General features: G+C 38.0%; 1 protein-coding gene across 4 annotated transcripts in view; it reads right to left on the reverse strand.

Annotated features, from left to right (window-relative positions):
• The window catches only part of macf1a (microtubule actin crosslinking factor 1a), a 651,250-nt gene that overhangs the window by 63,482 nt on the left and 566,513 nt on the right, over positions 1-21,255 (reverse strand). For all 4 annotated transcript variants that reach the window (XM_041213072.1, XM_041213073.1, XM_041213071.1 and 1 more), the window contains 13 exons: positions 15,144-15,263; positions 13,775-13,882; positions 13,159-13,377; positions 10,889-11,092; positions 9,987-9,995; positions 7,744-7,975; positions 5,938-6,164; positions 5,618-5,740; positions 4,302-4,403; positions 4,105-4,206; positions 2,649-2,822; positions 1,279-1,434; positions 228-425 (listed from right to left, as the gene is read on the reverse strand). In XM_041213072.1, coding sequence (XP_041069006.1) covers positions 228-425; positions 1,279-1,434; positions 2,649-2,822; positions 4,105-4,206; positions 4,302-4,403; positions 5,618-5,740; positions 5,938-6,164; positions 7,744-7,975; positions 9,987-9,995; positions 10,889-11,092; positions 13,159-13,377; positions 13,775-13,882; positions 15,144-15,263 — 1,974 coding nt within the window. The remainder of the gene's footprint in view (positions 1-227; positions 426-1,278; positions 1,435-2,648; positions 2,823-4,104; positions 4,207-4,301; positions 4,404-5,617; positions 5,741-5,937; positions 6,165-7,743; positions 7,976-9,986; positions 9,996-10,888; positions 11,093-13,158; positions 13,378-13,774; positions 13,883-15,143; positions 15,264-21,255) is intronic.

Below are 21,255 nucleotides of genomic sequence, written 5' to 3' on the forward strand. Positions count from 1 at the left end.
TCACTAGGTTTTGGAGAGAGGGGCTTACAGGCTGACCTATAGCCAAAAACTGCAACTGTCTTAACCAATGTCAATTAATTTTCAGTTGGTCTCAGGATAAATAGAGAAGGCAATTACAGATTAATTGCAGTATAACAAGCATCATAAGCAGTGCCATGCGAGATCTGCTAGTAACTTGTCTTTGCCCATAGACCTAAGTCTCCCAATATCCTCCTCCCATTGAATACCTGCTGCAGAGCAGCCTCCAGTTGCTGCTCTCTCCCTTCAGTTTTCTGAAGCAACGACTGCCAGCTGTGATTTAATTTATCTAGTCGACGCTTTAGGTTACTGGCATCCTCCCCTGCACTTGATTCTAGAAGTTCATTCCCAGCTTTATTTACTGTGTCGACTGTTGACTTGTGGGCAAGCACATCATTCTTCAAGACCTTTTGGGAAGTAAAAGTTTCATTTACTGAAACATGCACATACAAGTTACCTGCATCTAACAATAATTAATTTCAAGCAAAACAGTATCATTGGAAATATGCTGCTGATACTCAGCATCCGTAAAGCGCATGATAGGTGAACCCTCTGGCATCCTGAGATCTATCCTACACAAGCTGCAACTTATGTAAAACTCTGCCATCTCTATTCTAATCCATAGTGAGTCCAACCCTTACCCTCAACTACTTGCATCTCATCCTCCAATACCCTGCTTTAAAAATCTACACTTTCAGAACAATTTGCACTGTGGTCTCTTCCCACCCCCTTATGCTATCTCATAAGCTCTTCAGTTTGCACTTTTACTCCTCTCATACTGGCCTTTGGAATACTCTCCCCCTTCCTCAACTTCACAATCAGTTAATTGGACATTCAGTCATCATAGCCATGTATTCTTGACTTTTTGTTCCTTAATTCATCTCCCTCTACATTCAAAAACTCGTAAAAGGTGAAATCAGCCACCTTTCATTTTTGACACTGTACAAGATTAACTCTGTCCTACACTATGCTAGATTCACTGACTGACAACCAAGGAACGTTGAACTTGTACAGCTCTATGATGGATCCCAAAATGGAAGTAAATATAATATAAATTTAAGAGGGAGTTCAAGCCTACAATGAAAATGTTATTAATATTACATGTAATTGCATAAAACAGCCATGTTTTCTTGATTTAGTACATCATCCAAAACCCTTAATGATATAACTTTGCAATGTCATATGAATTATATATAATTCTATAATCCAGTACATGGTTATGTAAGATAAACCTTTGCAGAGAGATAACTGTTGACATACATGATGCTTGGCAAGTTCGATTTCTATGGCTTTTGGATCCCCAGTAATTGGCCTCTGTCCATCCAATAGCTCCTCTGTATGATTCAGCCAAGTCATAAGTTCAGCCAATGCATGTTGAAATTGACCCAGTGCCAGCAGGGCACCCTCCACTTTGTGCTGTGGAAAAAAAAATAAGTTCACAGGTAATCATCCTGAAAAAAATATTCTTTCATGTTCTCAAATATTCCCCAAAAACCTCCCCTCAGGTTGGGCCTGTAAAGAAATATCCAATCAGTTTGAACATAGAAAAAACTGTCAAACACTAAACATTGAAGCAGAACTTCAAGGTCAGTATGTTCATGTGCCAATTCACTGCATGCCAGAGTGGCAAGAGTGGTTCACATAACATTGAGTTTCTAGGAAGTCACATATGGCTACTCTTGTACATCTCCAAGTAGCTGCAAGAATAAGAACAAAGGCCTGGGAGCAAATTATTTCCCTGCATTCGTACCAGGGAATGGTAGTAAATGTATATCCTGAAATGTAAATGGAGGTAAATAAAGCAGGGAGTCAGCATGTCTAATAGCAGAACTGTACTGGATAAAAAGGCACAAAATGGGTTAAATTTAATTCCACCCTCAACAACGGGCGGGGTGGGGGAAACGAAAGTTGAGGGGTGGAGTGCCCATCACAATGCTGACTCCCTCTGATTCAAGCAGGGGTGGGAAAGGTTGAGGACAACCTTACGGCCCAAAAACCAATTGAAGCCCTTAAGTGGTCAATGATCACTTAATAGCCTCATACTTGGGACCTGACATCACATGGGGAGACCACCCAGTAAAAGCTGGTGGTCTCCTTGCAGACTTAGGGGGTCTCTCGTGCTTGGGCACTTTATGGCCAATCAAGGGCCCCCCAGCAGCAAGGTTCGCAGCCCTGGAAAAACCCCAGAACGTCTGGCAGTGCAGAATTGCTGCTTCAGACTGGATTTTGTGTTCAAGTCTTGGATTGGGACTAGAATCCATGATCCTCTGACCAGTTGTTCATTTTGAGGGGTCTGATAAAGAGATTAAAGCATGACTTCATAATCCTTAATATCTTTTTGATAAGTAAAGTACTTTGGGACTTGTATGTGGTGTCAAATATCAAACTTCATCGTCTCTTTTTAATCCCCCCCAAGCCCTTCAATATATGTTAATTTGCTGAGCATAACTCACAAAACTAATTGCACAATTGCCATGGTGCATTTCATTTCATAGGCTTTCATGGACTTCTCTTAGCTGCACAATGCAGCAAATCTTGGCTCATGTATTAGTAAATTGATGTATGTGCATTATCAATACATAAAAAACAGTATTTTCAAATCTGAGTTATAACAGACCCTTCCTTTGTACCTGTCTGAGAATAATCTTTTCTCCCAGATCCTCCCAGAGATGCTTGAGCTCAGTGAGTGGCTGTTGAATTAGGTCTCGGTCCGTGTCATCTGAGGCTCTCTTAAGCAGTAGCTCCCCCTGGTGGTTCAGTTTTTCCATCTCTATTTGCTGCTGGTAGACCTCCATTTTAAATTCCTGTGGATAGTGGGAAAGTTAAGTGTCATCCATTAGGGCAAACCTTATGAAAATGTAACAAATTTAAAATCAAAGCCATAATATGACTGTTTTCCCCTCCTATCTTCCCCACCAGTTTTGGGCCCTCAACTTTTAAAATGTTGATGCATTGCTGCAGTACAGATTCATGGGCCAGAATTTTGATGTCGGCGTGCGAGGGGGGGCCCCACATGTCGATGAGTGGTGACATGGGGCATGTGTCCTGACGTCAGTGCTTGTCATTTAGATATTACGTTTGGCGGGTGCGCGCCAGAGGCGGCTGCACGCCCGAACTGTCAATGGCCTATCAAGGACATTAAAAAAACCAATTAAAGTAGCTATCAACATTGCCCATCCAACCTTAAGGCTGGCGGGCAGGAGAAGAGCCCAAGTGGCCTTTGTGTTTCTCAGGAAACCTCATCCACGGATGGAATGAGGTTTCCTGAAGGTTTTATTAAATAAATAAATAATTTTTTGCGCAATTCACAAGCATGTCCCAGCCAATGTGACACTGTCGTATGAGGGGTCATGCCTAAATAATTTTTAACTTTATTATTTATGAGCTTTTATTATGTAATTAATCTCCCTGAGGCAGCTCCGTGCCTCAGGGAAATTTCTGCGCTCTTTCAGAGCACAGGCCCTGACTCTCCCCCACCTCCCACCCGCTGCATAGGTAGCACTGAGCGCTACCGGCCATGCGTCATGCTGGGCGGGCCTTAACTGGCCCGCCCATGTAAAATGGTGGTGTACAACCAATCGTGGGCGACAATTGGCTCCTCGCCCGCTCGATATTCATAAAATTCTCCCCATGGACGTCGGTACCCTGCCAAATGACCATACTTTATATATGAGTCTGGACAGTAATGTCAAAAAGCTATCATATGAAGCGTGATTCTGTCCTCACTTGAAGTCTTGGGGCTACCTCCCTCCCCCAAAACCAATGGTTCCGATGCCGACAGTAATGCCACTGCTGTTGCCCAAGTCGACCAAATCAACCAACACAGCACAGCTCTGGCATCTTGTATTCAATATAATTCAGCTATTCACTGCCTACACCAGTTGAGCTATCTAAAGATGGATATTGGGTAGATTTTTTTCAATCCAGTAAAAGGAATGATTGTTCATGTTAGATGAAGCTAATATGAAATGCATGATAATCACAGAAAAAGCAGAATTGGGGAACTACATTTCTTTCATAATTTTAATTTTTTTTCCCCAAAGTTGTGTGTATGTTCCATGCTATTTTGCGGTAATATTAACCCACCTTCATTTCGTTTATTTGTTGTTTCACCGTGTTGATGTCTGTGCCAACTGGAGACATTTCACCAAGTTTTATTACAGTGTTATCCAGCCAGTCAAACATTGCCTAAAAAGTTACAATAGATTAGGAAACATCATTCAAATTAGTACTGTATTCACATGTACAATGACACAATGCAGCACATTCAGAACATTCCTTACTTGCAATGAATCTTGGTATTGCACAGCTGCCTGCATGACCTCCGCCAGTTTGTCCATTCGCTCCTTCCATGCTTTGTTCAGGTTATCCCAAGTATAATTGAGCTAGAAAAAATGATGACACAATTCATTAGAATGCAAACATGGCAATACAACAACAACTTACAATTACATAGCACCTTTAATGTAGTAAAGCACCTACTACATTATACAGAAGCATAATCAGATAAAACAAGATACCGAGACACTTAAAGGAGATATTAGGATAAATGGCCAAAAGTTTGGTCAAATTGATATGTTTTAAAGGGTGCCTTAAAGGAGGAAAGGTGAAAAGGTTTGGGGAGGGAATTCCAAAAACAAGGCTCTCGATAGCTGAAGGCACTACCAATGGTGAAACTATGAAAAGTGGATATATGTAAGAGGCCAGAAGTGGAGTGCAGAGATCTCAGAGGTTTGTCAGGCTGGGGTAGGTTACAAAAATAGGGAGGGGCAATGTTTCCTGAAAATGACCTGCATAGGCTAATGCTTCCTATTCATTGGTCCATGCTGCATTCAATCAAACTCACTCATAATTAATTCAGATTTTCCCAACATAGTATCAGTCAGCCAAGGCAGCAATGCATTGATTGTATGAGAGACCAGTGTATCACACTGCTACAAACTTTTGCTCACAGTATGAATAAAAATTAAGCACTCTTGGTTCTGACATTTAGTGTTTAGTCATGGTTATTATAAATCTTTTTCAAGATTCAACTCTCAAATAGACAATTAACTGATTTTTCATTAATCCAGCCAACGTTACAATGGGGAATCTTTTACATAAACCCATTATCTGATAAAATAATAACATCTTTCAGATGGGTGAGCTAGTAAAATCTATTTTTAGTTGTTTGTAGTACTGAACTTGAGTACTTTTTCAGCAAGAAAATATATTTTGTTGAAAAATTATAATCTCAGCAAACTGAGACTTGTTCAGCAAACCATTAACATGTTATTATGCAGAATACAATGTTCATTTAATCAAAAAGTAGTTTCTGCCTTGGGTAAGTTTTCAGGAGCCAACGTACAATAGAGAGGGAGTGATATGCAAATATACATTTTGTTGCATGAAATGTTATGGTGCCTTTAATAGCATTACTGTTGGAGTTACCATAATTATTTTAAAATTGCATATCTAAATATACTCTATTAGTAAAATAATCAATTAACTTGCCGTTAGTCTCACACCTATTAGCCTCCTAGTCATGTTCTAACATTATGGTATCAACCTAGGCCACACATTATTCCTCCCTCATCATTATTTCCATTTAATATTTTACCTCATCGATGCTTTTCTTCACTTCTGGTTTTTCAAATTCTCCACAAGCAAATATGAGGTCTGCTCCCAGAATTCGGACAAATTCCAGTTCCTCATGGAGCCCATCCGTCTCCTCTTTAATTGTCTGAAATCACCAGAATATTACCAGGAAATGGTTATTAGTCCAGTGCACTTACCACACTACAATCTATTGTTTCAGAAAATTAATTTTTGTTTTGTGATTCCAAACAAAGCAACATATGAGACAAATATTTAGGGCATGGTTAAAGCAAATTTGTTCATACAAACAATGTGTAGTTCACATTTGAGCCACATCCATACCTCTGCAGCCTCCTGTTGTTGTTTAATGATTGAGGGGTCAATACCAGGACTCTCCAAGTCTCGCACTATATCCTGTGTGTCCTTAATGGTGGTCAGCAGAGCAGCCATGTCACACCAGAACTTTTCAGCCAGGTCAAGCACATCTAGAAGTTTAATATCCCTCTCTTCACCACGAGCTTTGATGTCTTCCCAGTAAAATACCATCTCATCCAATTTGTCTTGAATGGCTAAAGCATTACAATTTGGGAAAAAATGTTAGAATATTTAACGTGTTCTTGTTCCTATGGTAATAGAAAGATTGAATGCTATCAGAAAGGGGCCATCAGAGAAGACAATAAAGACTAACAATACTACATATAAAACTCTTCAAAAACTGACTATTCAGAGCTATTTGAGGAAGTTGACTGTATAGAATCCTATCCAAATTGGGTCATATACTCCTCAACTGTATTGGAACACTAGGCAAGAGTTTTGAAAATTTGTAATCGCCTAAAACAGTATTGAACAGCCAAGATTAGTCACGTGCTACAAATTCTAACAATCAATATACATGACGTCTCCATTTCAGAGATGGGGATAAAATGATTACAGCCTTTGATAAATGTAAAATACAACTGAATCCATTTGAATGCATCATACTCAAGGTCTCTCCAGCTGATAAAATCTAACTAAGTTGCAGAATTCAAAATTTAAACACAAAAGAATGCTTTGCTTTCTGTCACTGAATGTGAAATGCATTAACAACAGTTTCATTCCACCAAATAAACAAGACACAGGACAGAGGCACTAAAGGCACCAAGATCTTTCTCTTTTTATTAACTTTCCAACTCACTAAAAATGACAAAAGTTATCACAAGCATAAAGAACACATTCAATTGTGAAATTCTGATTAATTGAATAGGTTAGTTATACCTGTGGTAAACTTGATGGGTAGTTTACCTCACTACATTTGTTTGCAGAACACCTGTGTATACTTGAATAGCAGAATTAAGCTTAGCTGATTATAAATTTCACTGTTGTTTGTGGAAGCTTCCACTGCACAAATTGGCTGCTTCATTTGCCTATTTTAGAACAGAGACTAGTCTTCAAGAATAATCATTGGTTGTGTAGAATTTCAGTATGTTCTGATATGGTCATGTAAGATATCATACAAAGTGGAAATTTTTTCATTCAATTATGCTTCCTGTATTGTGAAATACAAACTTAAGGCCAAAGTAGATAGTGTATCATATTAAAACTTTTTAAAAGAAATTGAAATTAGGTAACACATTATCTTCTCAGAATGTCCTGAAACACTTCATAATAAAAATATGATAATTCTCGTCTTTGATTCCTGAACACATCCTTCCAATGGGACTGAAAATATTTTACGTTAGAGGGAAACAAAAACAGAATTACCTGGAAAAACTCAGCAGCATCAGTGAAGAAAGGAGTTGACGTTTCGAGTCTGCATGACCCTTCCACAGAACTGGTTCCACACAAGCAGTTCTGTGGAAGGGTAATGCAGACTCGAAACGTCAACTCTTTTCTTCTCCGCCGATGCTGCCAAACCTGCTGAGTTTTTCCAGGTAATTCTGTTTTTGTTTTGGATTTCCAGCATCCGCAGTTTTTTGTTTTTATCTTTAGAGGGATGTATCTTGAATTTGGTTTTAACAATTGAAGAATGGATTCAGGAATCTAGGCAGAATTTTAATGAGGAAACGATTAGCTTCTAATTTGAAAACCAATTGTTAGATTGTTTATCAGCAGCAGGCTTTACAATTGTGAATAGTCTTGTGATTACACACAAATTTGAATGTTTAATACCTTTAGCTGCAGGATCCTCATCTGCTCCAGTTGATCGTCCAATCAGCTCCTCACCACGACGTTTAAGAGCTTCAAAGGAAGGCTGAAGCTTTTCTAGCTCCATTGCAATATTTTTGTTCTCGTTGATGTGCTCTTTGATCTTCTCAACCTCGGCAGGTATCGATGGAGGCATCCGCATCCGATCAGCAATGTGTTCCAGAGACTCTAACATTGGATCAATCTTATCATGGAACTAAACAGACCGTAAATAAGAGGAGTTGGCATTGACTGAAAATTTTCTCAGAATTATTCTTTATCTAAAACTATGGCTGTGTAGCTGAAATTATATCAATGCAAGCTCAAGAAAAGCAACGAGCAGCAACACTTTTGCAGAAAATTTCCAGTAAAAAACATGCACTGTATTAAGTAAAATCTGTTCTTGCATCAAAGTTTATAACAAATAACTAATTTCTTGAGAACGAATAGTTCACTTTATTGAATAAGGCCAATTCACCTAGATTTTCATATTAATTTCTGTGCCATGTTTAGTAAATCTTTAAAAAACACAAAACTAGTGGAAAGGAAACAAATAAATGTTAAGACTCTAAATTAAACAAACCACAGGCTATAATAATAAAGGCACACATCATTTGCACCAAATGCAATTCCATATTTGTATCTGGAGTAAGGGGAAATTATTCTGAGTAAACTAAACACAGACATGTCTATTTTTGTTTTAGGCATTTTCACTCCTGTTCAGCCAGGAACTATTGAAAGATTTGACTCTTCGGAACAATAGAATTGTGCTGCAGTTATAACCAACAGTTGAGATTCACTTAAGAAGTCAGTTAATCTCATTGTGAACAATCTACAAGCAAATTTAAATTAATTATGGAAAATTATGTTCTTACGCAGCTGTATAAAACTAAGATTAAAAGAAACAAAACTTGCATAAATAAATAAACAATAAAACATAATTTAGCTCATTACATAATTTGGTTCACTTAGCATTGAAAATGCTTGCTTTTGTTTCATAACTTTGCACTTTATCAAACCAAGTTGTAAAGTGGAAGACTACAAATAATCACTTAATATATTAATTTAAATTTGTAAATTAATGTTTTTACTCACCTACATCACATGAAGGTTAAAACAAATGTATTTGACTAGTCACAATAGTAGGTAAACAAATCCCCTGAATGAAGCCAATCTTTTTGATATACATGACAAATGATAGATATTTTACTTAAAACCAAACATCCTGAAGGTTAAAAATGCTGAATCATGCCTGTCAATTTAAACGACCTATTCCATTGGTTGATGTCACAAGAGCAGCAGAACAAGCAATCAATATAGCAGGGACTTAATGATAAATCATAAGGGAGCCATTAACAATATATAAATATATATACTATTTTGAACATTATAGTTCCATTAAGTTATACATCAGAATGTAGTCTGGCTTTGTAGTGACTCATCAATATACTAGTCATGAAAATTTCCCTTTCACTCTGAAATTAGGATTCAAATTAAGCCCAGATGATTGGGAGGAAACTCCATTTTCTCATATAGCTGTGGAGATCCAAACTTAAATCAATTTGAGCAGATCTCAATCATGTGAGAAGTGGACAGGTGCCCACAATTCAGCACTACTTAAGTAATCAAACTCAAAGAGGCTATAGTGAGAAAATTGGAAATGGAATGGTTGTTCTGGTGGAATAGAATGTTTTTTGAGGTTGGACTCAAGGTTATCATTAGAATAGTTATAAGAGGGACACTTCAATTTAACCTGGACACTGCATTTGAATTAAGAAAAAAAAAAACCACTCAATAATGACATAAAAATAGACTGAGTATTAGATACCCTGGAAATTCATTTTAATGAACATGCCTGTCCTCAAGGAAAGTACCGCAAAAGAAACAGATCAATTTACTAAAGTTTGAAACAATCCATTTTAGCTGGTAAAATTTAGCGAAGTTGAATGCACAACTATCCATTAAATAATAAGTGGCCTATCAGATTAGCTGTAAGTATAAATTGTGCAGTTTTACAGCTGACCTGAATTAGGGGCTGTGCCTGATTTATCCCAATTTTGTTAATTTGGTTTTATTGGTTTTAACTTGAAAGAGTTATAAATTGTGCAGGGATTGTCAAAGCTTCAGACAATTAACTACTAGTGACAGATATGCCCACACAGAAAAAATAAAAGAGAAAAGCAGCCCTAAAGCGTGGCAGCATCAATTGTCCAAGGAGCTCTGCTTACCTCGGCATTCTAATGAGATGTGATGAACACAACAATTAAACACAACGTAGCAGGAGATGTCGGCAAACAAACATTTAATTCCACGAGGTGAGCGGAATGGAAAACAAATGACATGTTAATATGAGAACACTATGATGAGGTAACATAAGGGAATGCATCGAACAAGACAAATATGTAAGGATACACTTCACAAATGTTACCATGTTAAGCCAGTGTTTTTTATCACTGGAAATAATGTGCGTGTCATAATATTCTTTTAATTCTGCTGTACTGGTTTCATCACCCTATTTTATTTCCATTGCTCCTAATACCTGGTAAGCATACCATGTCAAGCAGAAGTGTGGATAATTTTATCAACACCACTGATTATCTGACTAGTCAGTAAGCATGCATCAATAACCAATAATATAAAGAAATGTGCCAATCTAAAGGAGTAAATGGACAATTCAATCCAACTCAGACATTTCATTACAGCAAGGCAAAGCAAAATGTGCCTTGCAAAAGAAGTGGAATCCACTACATATAGTTGGCAACCTGAAATATTTAAGCACTCAAAAAAAAAAATCACCACCTTTTCTGATGACTGGTCAGTCATTCACTGCAAATTATTCCCCCCCATCTTACTTTATTACTGCCTCTGATTATTCTGAAACCAACCATAAAGATGTAGTTCTAGCAGTAGAGCGCACCTCTCATTTTTAAAAAGCATTATTGATGTTGGCCAAGGAGATGCCTGTGACCTGGGCTAGCCACTGCTTTGCAGAAGCGAGAATTATATTAAGAAGTGACAGCAGTGGAGAGCTAAAAGGATAAAATGTATTAAGATTTCCTTTTAATGAACAAATAAATACCCTTCAAAAAATCCCATGCAAATACATACAGCTAGGATCACCACAGAGTACCTGAGCAGACTGTGAAATAGCTTCATCCAATGCCAAAGCACGCAGTCTTGCATCCTGTTTTATTTTAGCATTAAGTGCTTCAGCTGTGGTGTATTTTTCATGAACCATTTTGCCCTCATCAGGATTCAACACCATCAACTGAGGGCCAATCTTCATCAATTTATCGATATGAGGCTTGTGCTCAGAGATTGATTCACGAAGTTGCTGTTATAAAAAGATGTACAGATTTCAATGTTTGAAAGAATGTTTTTAAAGAATACATTCTGGCCTAAGACAACGCTTTTTGTATAATATTAACAAAATGTCAATAGGGCAAGCTCAGTACTCCTGTGCCCAAGCAGTGAGCCGCACTCAAAGGGAGTCTGAGTTAAAAGAGGACTACAATACTTAACAACTAGGAGTAGGTAATTTGGCCCTTTAAACACGCTGAACTTTCAGTAAGATCATGGTTGATCTTCTACCTTAGCTGCACCTTCCCGCACTGTCCCCATATCTCTTGATTCACTTAATACCTAAAATTTGTCAAACTTTTACCTTGAATTCACTGATAACTGAACATCCACAGCACTTTGCAGCAGCGAATTCCCAAGGATTGCAACATTTTCGCTAAAGAAATTTCTCATCTCAGTCTTAATTATTCTGAGACTGTGACCAATATCCTCTCTAAATTTTTTGTTTTGTGCAGCCTGTTCATTTGAATACACGGTACCTCTAAATATTTTTGTATATCTGCAAATGTGCAGTATGTTAAAGGAGACAACTTGAGTGATTTGTGTGGCAGCTTTAGGGTTGCTGCATGGTCGTGAGCGTTTACGGCCTATAGGGAACACGTAGCCCCTAGTTCTGGACTCTCCAGCTAGGTGAAACATCCTTCCAGGAGCCCCTGACAAACCCCTTAAGAATTCTATATGTTTCAATTAAATCACTACACATTCTTCTAAACCATAGGGAATATAAGCCTAGTCACACAATCTCTTCTCAAAGGAAAAGCCCCTCATCCCAGGAATCAGTCTAGTGAACCTTCATTGCATTGCCTCTAAGGCACATGTATCCTTCGTGAGGTAAAGCAATCAAAGCTGTACTTAGTACTCCAGGTACTTCTCATCAAGGCCCTATACAATTGTATGAAGACTTCTTATGATCCAGTCCCTTTGTAATAAAGGCTTAATACAGTATTTGCTTTCCTAATTCCTTGCTGTAACATATTAATTTTCTGTGACTTGTGCTGTCTTCAAGCATGGCTTCCTCCCTGGAGCTGTGAATTTTCCATTTTTGTTGTTTTACGCAAATATTATGCAGTATATTCCCCATATTTCATATAACAGATCTGTTTAATGCACCTACAATTCAATTTTCACAACTAGAATATTTCAAGAAGGGGAGGGGGGGGGTTTTAACATGGGTGAGTGTGTCAGTTCAGATGTGACTGAGGGGATTGGGGGTAATACAGCCAAAATATTGAAGCATTTTGGGAAGCCAGCTGCAACTTGCTGACTTCCAGTTTTTACTCAAGACAGGACAAGGGGTGGGCAGCCACCCTGTTTCCAGGAAGAAGTGTGGCTGGTATTTTACATATGTTAATTAGGTTATAGCCGGTTGGCTTGCCCAGGTCTTGGCAGCTGCAGGTAGGCAAGGTCAGCATTGGGGGCACTCTTTGTGGGCCAGATAAAGAAAGAAAAAGTGCTTGCTCTTGTTCCCCCAAGCTCAAGCCCATCATCATAACCTTACAAACCCACCCCAGGTTCAGGCATCCCAACACCTACCCATCCCTAATCTCTAGGCTTTGGGATTGGACCAACCTACCCCACTTCAGGGTCGGTGATTGGAATGACCTGGTCCTGCAATGTCTTCTTCAGTGTTCTCCATCTGACTGGAAGTCAAGCCTGTCAATCAAGCTGACTTCTGGGCAAGGAACCAGTCAGTGATGCAAGACACGTCATGGAGTTAAAACTCCACAGTACACAGCAAAACCCTGATTCCCGAGTTTCCCGTGTGCTGTCGGGACCACCCGCTCCAGTTGTGTCAGATAAAATTCCTCTCTTTACGGCTGTTCTGATGCACTATGGTCTCCTCTCGCCCTTCGTTAATTAATGGGAATACCATGCACAGTGGAAATGCACCGTCAATATGCACAATTTCCTAATCTCCTGCTGTTTTTTTTCAATCCCATATGGCTTATGGAGAATCTAGTTACCTGAAGTATACTGGAGGATGTATACACAATGGTATTTAAGAGAACAGGTCAACCTACATTGTCCTTTTATCCTTACCCTCATTTCTTCCTGTTGTAGTTTCAGCATCTCATGGTCAACAGCTGGTGGTGGGAGCTGTGAGATATGAGTTCTGGTCTCATCAAGCCATGGGCACAGCTCCTCATACGTTTCCCAGAACTGGTTAATCAGGACTTGAGCCCTTTCTAATTGGGAGTATCTTTCAGTGTTCATTTGACTGACAGTCTCATACTGCTGCTGCAACAAGTCCATCTTCTCCTATGTGGAAGTGTGTATATATATTTATATATATATATATATATATATATAAAAATGTACATATTTTAGATTATGGCATAGTAACTAAAATCCTGTTATTATAAAAAATATAAAAATGGTTAGCTAGTGGCAAATAGTTTGTTTCTGGTAAGTTAGAACACATCAGCCTTATGACAGACCCCTCTTTCAACATCCAAGGCCTTGACTGACAAATTTACATGGAATTTCTCACAAATTGCAATATTTCTGTATTCTGCTAGTAATGATACAATTTGTAGGCGTGGAAGAAAAATATATAAATTCACAATTTAGTTTTCTGAAAAAGCTAATAAGCTTTTAGGTATAATTTGTAAACATTTATTCTGTAGTTGTGGTACGCTATCTACAAAAATAATACCTGCAACATAGTCTTCTGTTCATCGCCGCAGGTACTCAAGATTTCTTCTTGGGTGTTGACCAATTCATCTATGGAATCCTTGTGCCTTATGATGTCTATTGAAAAGGCCTAAAAACATTAAAGAAAAATTCTTAAAACATGGAATAAGGTAACACCGTTACAAGATCTCCAGTGCACATATTGTAAATGGTGTGTAATTATCTAGTCTCCATCCTTAGCACAGATCATGACTAATTTTTATTTTATGTTAACATGATGGACACAAACTCATGGATGAGTGAACCCTAGTTACATTCATAAAAATAAATGGAAAAAGATAATCAGAAAATTGTACATCCCATTTGCATGGCAATTTAAGTGAATTGCAGCATTAATCACTGCCTATTTTGGGTCAACAGGAGGTAAACTGGTTTGTAAATGACTATACATTTAAAATAAACTTCAGACTTCGGTCCTTTATATAAGAACTAGGAAGATACAGACATAAGCACCAAAAGCTGGATTTAATTGTTGTTTAAAAAACAAACACCCACTGGACGTAAGATTTTAATGAACTCAGTTTATCCAAAAAGGTTAAAAAATCAGCAGTCTACAACCATCTCCTATTCCATAATATTAACTGCCCTGTGTGCACTACTAATACACTTGTACACTATGGAGGGATAAAGGGAAAAAGAATAAATCATTCATAGCCTGCCCACTGACATATCCTCAAACAGTAAATGCATATGATTATGCTAGCTTAAATTTCACCTGCAGAATCTGATTTTAGGTCAAATCCTAATTTTTAATCCACCATTGAAGCAGGCACTGAAGTGCATTAATGGAAGGCAGCCTTCACTGTGCATTGCAGAATTTGGAGAAAATCTCCAACCATTAGTGTCCTTTTCCCCCTTTCACATGTGTTTTGTATTGAGCTAAATCACAAAAGTGAGCAAGAAAATAGGAATAACTACTATCTGGGAGTTGTGAATGAAACTACATTAGCAGAGATGATTTGTCACACAATTCTCTTTTCCTTCATAATTTCTATTAGTGTTTCCTGGATGTTTCTTTTTGACTTGGTCAAGATACTATGATTGCCCGTAGTTGTCATGGCCTTTTCTCTCGAATTATGATTTTTGACTGGAGGGAAAAACAGTTGAGAGAGAAAACCAATTAAGAGGCAAGAAAGTAACCAAAATAACAAAAACACTTCAAAAGATTTAGTATAGGACATGCAGTGAATAAGATTGCACTGTGGAATGCATAGAGAATCTGGAACAAATGTTTTGTGCATAATAAAGTGCAGTATTTGTTTAAAGGATACCCATATAAATGGATGATATCAGATATGAGTATTGCACCACATCGTACACATCAGTCCTACCTTTTGCACCTGTAGTTGAGCTGTTGTCTGATCTTGTTCCAGCCTTATCGGGCCCAAGGCTGTCAACTTTCGCATGGTTTCTGCCACCCAGGTAAGCTCGGAGTCAGCGGCCTGCTCATACTAGCAGAAAGGAGAAGCAGCACGGAACATTAAGGAAACAAAGCAGACACACAGCTGTAGACAAAAACACATGGACAGAAACGAAACAGAGCTGCAATCGGAACACAGATAGTGCCAGGAAAATCAATGAGTAAAGCCAGTCTGACTCTCAATTAAGCAATGTACTAATAATTGCTTAGGGTAGTTTCGCACCTTTTTCTAACAGTACACAAGGTCCATGGTGTATTAAGTCAAGGCCTTGTTCAGTGCAGTTGTAACGCACAGTACTACATTGCTAGATTTTGTTCAATTTTTTAAATACTAGATGTAGGGGAGGATAATTAAATTTAACATTGTTTTTTAAATTTGATTTAGAAAAAATAATGCAAATTAATTTTAAATTAAAAATGAAATCTGGAAATTCAAAATATCTTGTGTATACTGACACCAACTGTTTTGAATTGCAGACCAGAAGAATATATTTACTGGCACTCAAAACCTGTTTAACAAAACACATTTGAATGATGTTTTACTGTATTAACCATTGACATTGCCAAAAAGGTGTGATTTTGATTCCCAGTGAGGACAAGCAGGAAAGAATAGAGGAAAGAATATTCAGCAACACTAAACACTGTCCAAGAATTTAACCATCTCCCATGTAGCAATTTTTTAAACAAGGCTTTGCTGGTTCTCAGGATATACTGAATTCATTCAGCAAATAGTGTGAACAGTAATTATCTTTAGATTTTGAGCTCTGCCTCAGTTACCAGTATTCCATTTTTGCAAAGCATTCTATACCTTAACAACTATCTGTGTAAAGTAATATCTTCTACCTTCTCTCCTCAATTTCAATGAGGGTTTTACCTATTATTGTGTCAAAACATTCACAACTTTTATTAAGAATATTTCCCTTTCCTTCTTCAGAGGAAATGGTCCCACTATTTAGAGTCTCTTCTCGTATTTATAGTTTCTTATCTCACGTACTGTCCTGGTTAAGACAAAGAGCTCACCAAGAGAGTAATGCATTCCACTGTGCTTTCGGTTATCAAACAAAGGCTACCATTTGAGTATAACAGTTTCATTAAAAGTGCAAATCTACACAACGGAAATTGACTTCAAGTATGAGATGATAAAAGACCATTTGGTGGACTGAGCCAGTTCACTCCACACCCCACATACAACCAGGTCTCTCCTCAGCATGTATCATGAGGGAAGCTTGAATAAAATTTCTCCCAACTCTCTCAGAAATAATTAAATAAAACTGTACAATATCTATTCATCTAACTGTATCAACTATTCTTCACTCTGTTCAACTGCTTTACATTAAAAGGTCTAAGGAGTTCAAGATCTGCTGAATACTGATAATGATTTAATCATTCTTATTCAGGCTTATCCTTAAAACTAGAGGTTTCAACACAATTATACAACCTACTCTCTTTTGGAGTTAGCTAACAACATTAAGTGTTTTTATGGAGTGTCTGTTTCCCAGAAATATTACGCAGCTGAAGAACCTGACTGAATTTTTTGGTAAGGTGACTAAAGTAATGGTTAGGGCAATGTTAATGGATGTTATTTATATGGACTTCCAGAAGGCATTCAATAGTCTTTGATGACAGACTTTTTGTTAGCTAAAGTTGAAGACTCATGGAATCAAAGGCAAATTATTCCCCTATTTAGGGGATTGGCTGAGTGGCAAGTATCAGAGACTAGAGATAATGATCAAGTACTCTAATTGTCAGGATGTGACCAGAAGCATCCCACAGAGCTCTATGTTGGGTCCTACTCACTGTATTCATTACTGACTTAGATGACAGAATAGAGTTTGCACTAAGATAGGCAGCATTGTAAGCTCTTGCAGGTGGAAGCATAAAATTATAGACAGGATATGCTAATAGATTAGGTGAATGGGGGAAAACTGTGACAAATGGATTTCAAAACACAGAAAAGTGAGGCCATCCACTTTAGACTGAAAAAACATAGGTCAAAGTACTCTTTAAAATGGTAAAAAGCTAGAAGCAGTGGAAATCTAAAGAGACTGAGTGTCCATGTACACAGAACAATAAAATATCATGGACAGGTGTTAAAAATAATTTAAAAAGGTTAATGAAATTTATATCTTCTTATCTTGTGACTAGAATGGAAGCTCTAGTTCGACCACACCTGGATAACTGTGTTCAGTACACCTTACTACAGCACACCTTAGGAAGGATATATTGGCTTTGGAGGGAGTGGAGTGTAGATTTTCCAGAATGATACCTGGACTCCAAGGGTTAAATTATAAAGGGAGATTACATAAGCTAGGGTTGTGTTCCTTAACTTCTAAAACATTTAAGGATTATTTGATTGAAATTTTCAAGAATTTAAAGGGAGCCGATAGGTCAGAGAGAGACTACTTCCGCTGTTTGGGAAATCTAGGACTCAAGATTAGAGGCAAGCCTTTCAGGAATGAAGTCAGGAAACACTTCCAAGTGTAAAGAGTGGTAAGAATTTGGAACTCCCTTCTGCAAACTGGGTCAGTTAATTTTAAATATGAGATAAATAGATTTGTTAGTCAAAAGTATTAAAAGATATGGGGCAAGGGTGGTCGTCTATGTGTGGAGACTCACGAAATGGGGGAGATCTTAAACAGTTTTTTTGCATCAGTATTTACTCAGGAAACTGGCATAGTGTATAAGGAAGGAAGGGAAACAAGCAGTAGTTTCATGGAACATATAGAGATTAAAGAGGAAGAGGTGCTTGCTGCCTTACAGCGAGTAAAGGTAGATAAATCCCCTGGGCCTGACATGATATTCCCTCGGACCTTGAGGGAGACTAGTGCAGGGGCTCTGGCAGAAATATTTAAAATGTCCTTAGCCATGGGTGAGGTGCCGGAGGATTGTTCTGTCGTTTAAAAAAGGCTCCAAAAGTAAACCAGGTAATTACAGGCCAGTGAGCCTGATGTAAGTAGTAGGTAAATTATTGGAAGGTGTTCTGAGAGATCGGATATATAATTATTTGGACAGCCAAAGGCTGATTAAGGATAGTCAGCATGGCTTTGTGCGTGGTAGGTCATGTTTAACGAACCTTGTAAAGTTTTTCGAGGAGCTTACCAAGAAAGTAGATGAAGGAAAGGCTGTGGATGTTGTCTACATGGACTTTAGTATGGCCTTTGACAAGGTCCCACATGGGAGGTTAGTTCAGAAGGTTCAGACACTTGGTATCTATGGAGAAGTTGTAAACTGGATTCGAAATTGGCTGTGTGGGAGAAGACACAGAGTGGTAGTGGATGATTGCTTCTCAAACTGGAGGCCTGTGACTAGTGGTGTGCCTCAGGGATCTGTGCTTGGACCATTGTTGTTTGTTGTCTATATCAATGATTTGGATGATAATGTGGTAAATTGGATCAGCAAGTTTGCTGATGACACTAAGATTGGAGGCGTTGTGGGCAGCGAGGAAGGATTTCAAAGCTTGCAGAGGGATTTGGACCAACTGGAAAAATGGGCCAGAAAATGGCAGATGGAATTTAATGCAGAAAAGTGTGAGGTGTTGCATTTTGGAAGGACAAACCAAGGTAGGACATACACAGTAAATGGTAGGGCACTGAGGAGTGCGGAGGAACAAAGGGATTTGGGAGTTCAGATACATAATTCCCTGAAAGTGGCGTCACAGGTAGACAGGGTTGTAAAGAAAGCTTTTGGCATACTGGCCTTCATAAATCAAAGTATCGAGTATAGGAGTTGGGATGTTATGGTGAGGTTGTATAAGACATTGGTGAGGCCAACTTTGGAGTATTGTGTGCAGTTCTGGTCGCCTAACTACAGGAAGGATATCAGCAAGATTGAAAGAGTGCAGGGAAGATTTACTAGGATGTTGCCAGGTCTTCAGGAGTTGAGTTACAGGGAAAGATTAGGACTTTATTCCTTGGAACGTAGAAGAATGAGGGGAGATTTGATAGAAGTTTACAAAATTATGAGGGGTATAGACAGAGTGAATGCGAGTGGGCTCTTTCCACTTAGATTAGGAGAGATAAACACGAGAGGACATGGCTTTAGGGTGAAAGGGGAAAGGTTTAGGGGGAACATTAGGGGGAACTTCTTCACTTAACAGAGTGGTGGGAGTGTGGAACGAGCTGCCATCTGACATGGTAAATGCGGGCTCACTCTTAAGTTTTAAGAATAAATTGGATAGATACATGGATGGGAGAGGTCTGGAGGGTTATGGACTGGGTGCAGGTCAATGGGACTAGCGGAATAATGGCCTGTTTTTTTGTGCTGTAGTGTTCTATGGTTCTAAGGGTAGGTATAGCGAGTTAGATCACAGGTTAGCAGGGTTTCACTGACTGGTGGAGCAGGCTTGAGGAGTTAAATGGTCTGCTCCTGTTCCTATAACTTCAGAGCTCTAGTGACTGAACCTGAAACTTGTTTGAAATACTAATGTCTTATAGCACTATGCTCATCATTTATATTAAATAGCCTGCCCTGATCTGAAATGAGCATACAATAGCACACAATTAAATGTACTTTCTTGTGAATCCAACTGAGGAAACAAGAGTTGGAAAAGGAAGCTGTTTTCCTATGTCAGCTGTCCACACTGGCTCATGTTCATCCATGTTGGAGAGGATTAAAATCTTTTTCAGGATACATTTGATATGCCGAATCAAATTGCGACAGCTAACATAATAATGCAGGGTAAGGGTTATTTAACATTTCTTGCAAGATGAGAAAAATTGCAGTGAGAACGCATCAAATGTTGAGTATTTATAATAATTTTAATAATTTCAAAATAACCCATATCCTTGCTGTAGAATGAAAGAGCTGTTCCATTGGTACCATTAAAAATGTAGCAAGTGGTGTTACCTCCATTACTGGGGGACATTGCATAGCAAATTCACATTAAGGAACTGCAAAAATTAGGCAAACTTTGGAACCTATATTTCATTCTTCAGCAGCTTCAAAATGTTTAATTCTTCAGCTTCAAAATGTTTCAATCCTGTTAACATTTTCAAGCGTACAGAGAAAAGTGTAAGAAGTGAAGTTTATTTGATGTGGTTCTTCAGGAGGTGGAAAACACAAGGTTTGATAGTGAAGTTAGCAATTGAAAAATAAGGAAGCTCTTGAAAGTGATGACAACACATCAGATACGTAAAACATAGCTAGGTTTAACCCTTTGAGTGTTGAATGTCTTTAAAAGCATCCTGCAAGCCAAGTTTCCCATTTATATTTAAGAGCCTTAATCTGCAGAATACCAGTCATGTGCAAAATTGTACTTGAAAAAGGAAGAAAAACTGAAGAAGTATCAAAACTCTCCAGAGGAATTTATATTTAAAATGTTTCTTTACAACTTAAAAATAATTGAGTCCTTAAAGGGTTAAACAATACAATAACAACAAAGAACTTCTAACAAATAAGTTAGCCGAAGCACACTTTACACCAACTAAGTTTATAGGCAAACTGTTATTTGAATGAAGTGTGTCGAGTGCTGTTTTATGACCAGTGAATTAGGAGCACATAATCACCCGATTTGTATAAATCAAACACAGTGTAAACAGATTATATATATATCAGCAGTGGTTTACAAATTTTAGGCCACAAATGACTGGTGTCTGATGTTGATGAATGACTGTTTTGAAACATGTTCAAGTGTGCAAATATATAAAAAGGACTTATTAGAACACCACCACATTTGGTAAAATCCATCTCACCTTACTAACTCCTCCAAACACACAGTTGACAATATCTACCACAAACATAATTGTTAAATAGTGGTTAAGCCTTTTATTTCACAAATACTGCAGTACTATACTGTGAAGAGAATCAATCCACTATGTTTAAGTCATGGTAGACATGACAACCACCAACTGGCACTTTCTTTCCCAATAAGAAAACAGATAGTTGTATGATCATAATGCTGAAGACAGCATTCATTATAAATGGGCTACCATTGACATTATGATTGGAAAATCTACATTTTTTAAAAAACAAATAATTAAGATACTGCTTTGAACTACAATGCTCATTCAGATGGAAACAATAAG

This window comes from Carcharodon carcharias, chromosome 19, assembly GCF_017639515.1.
Source record: "Carcharodon carcharias isolate sCarCar2 chromosome 19, sCarCar2.pri, whole genome shotgun sequence".
Classification (NCBI taxonomy): Eukaryota; Metazoa; Chordata; class Chondrichthyes; order Lamniformes; family Lamnidae; genus Carcharodon; species Carcharodon carcharias.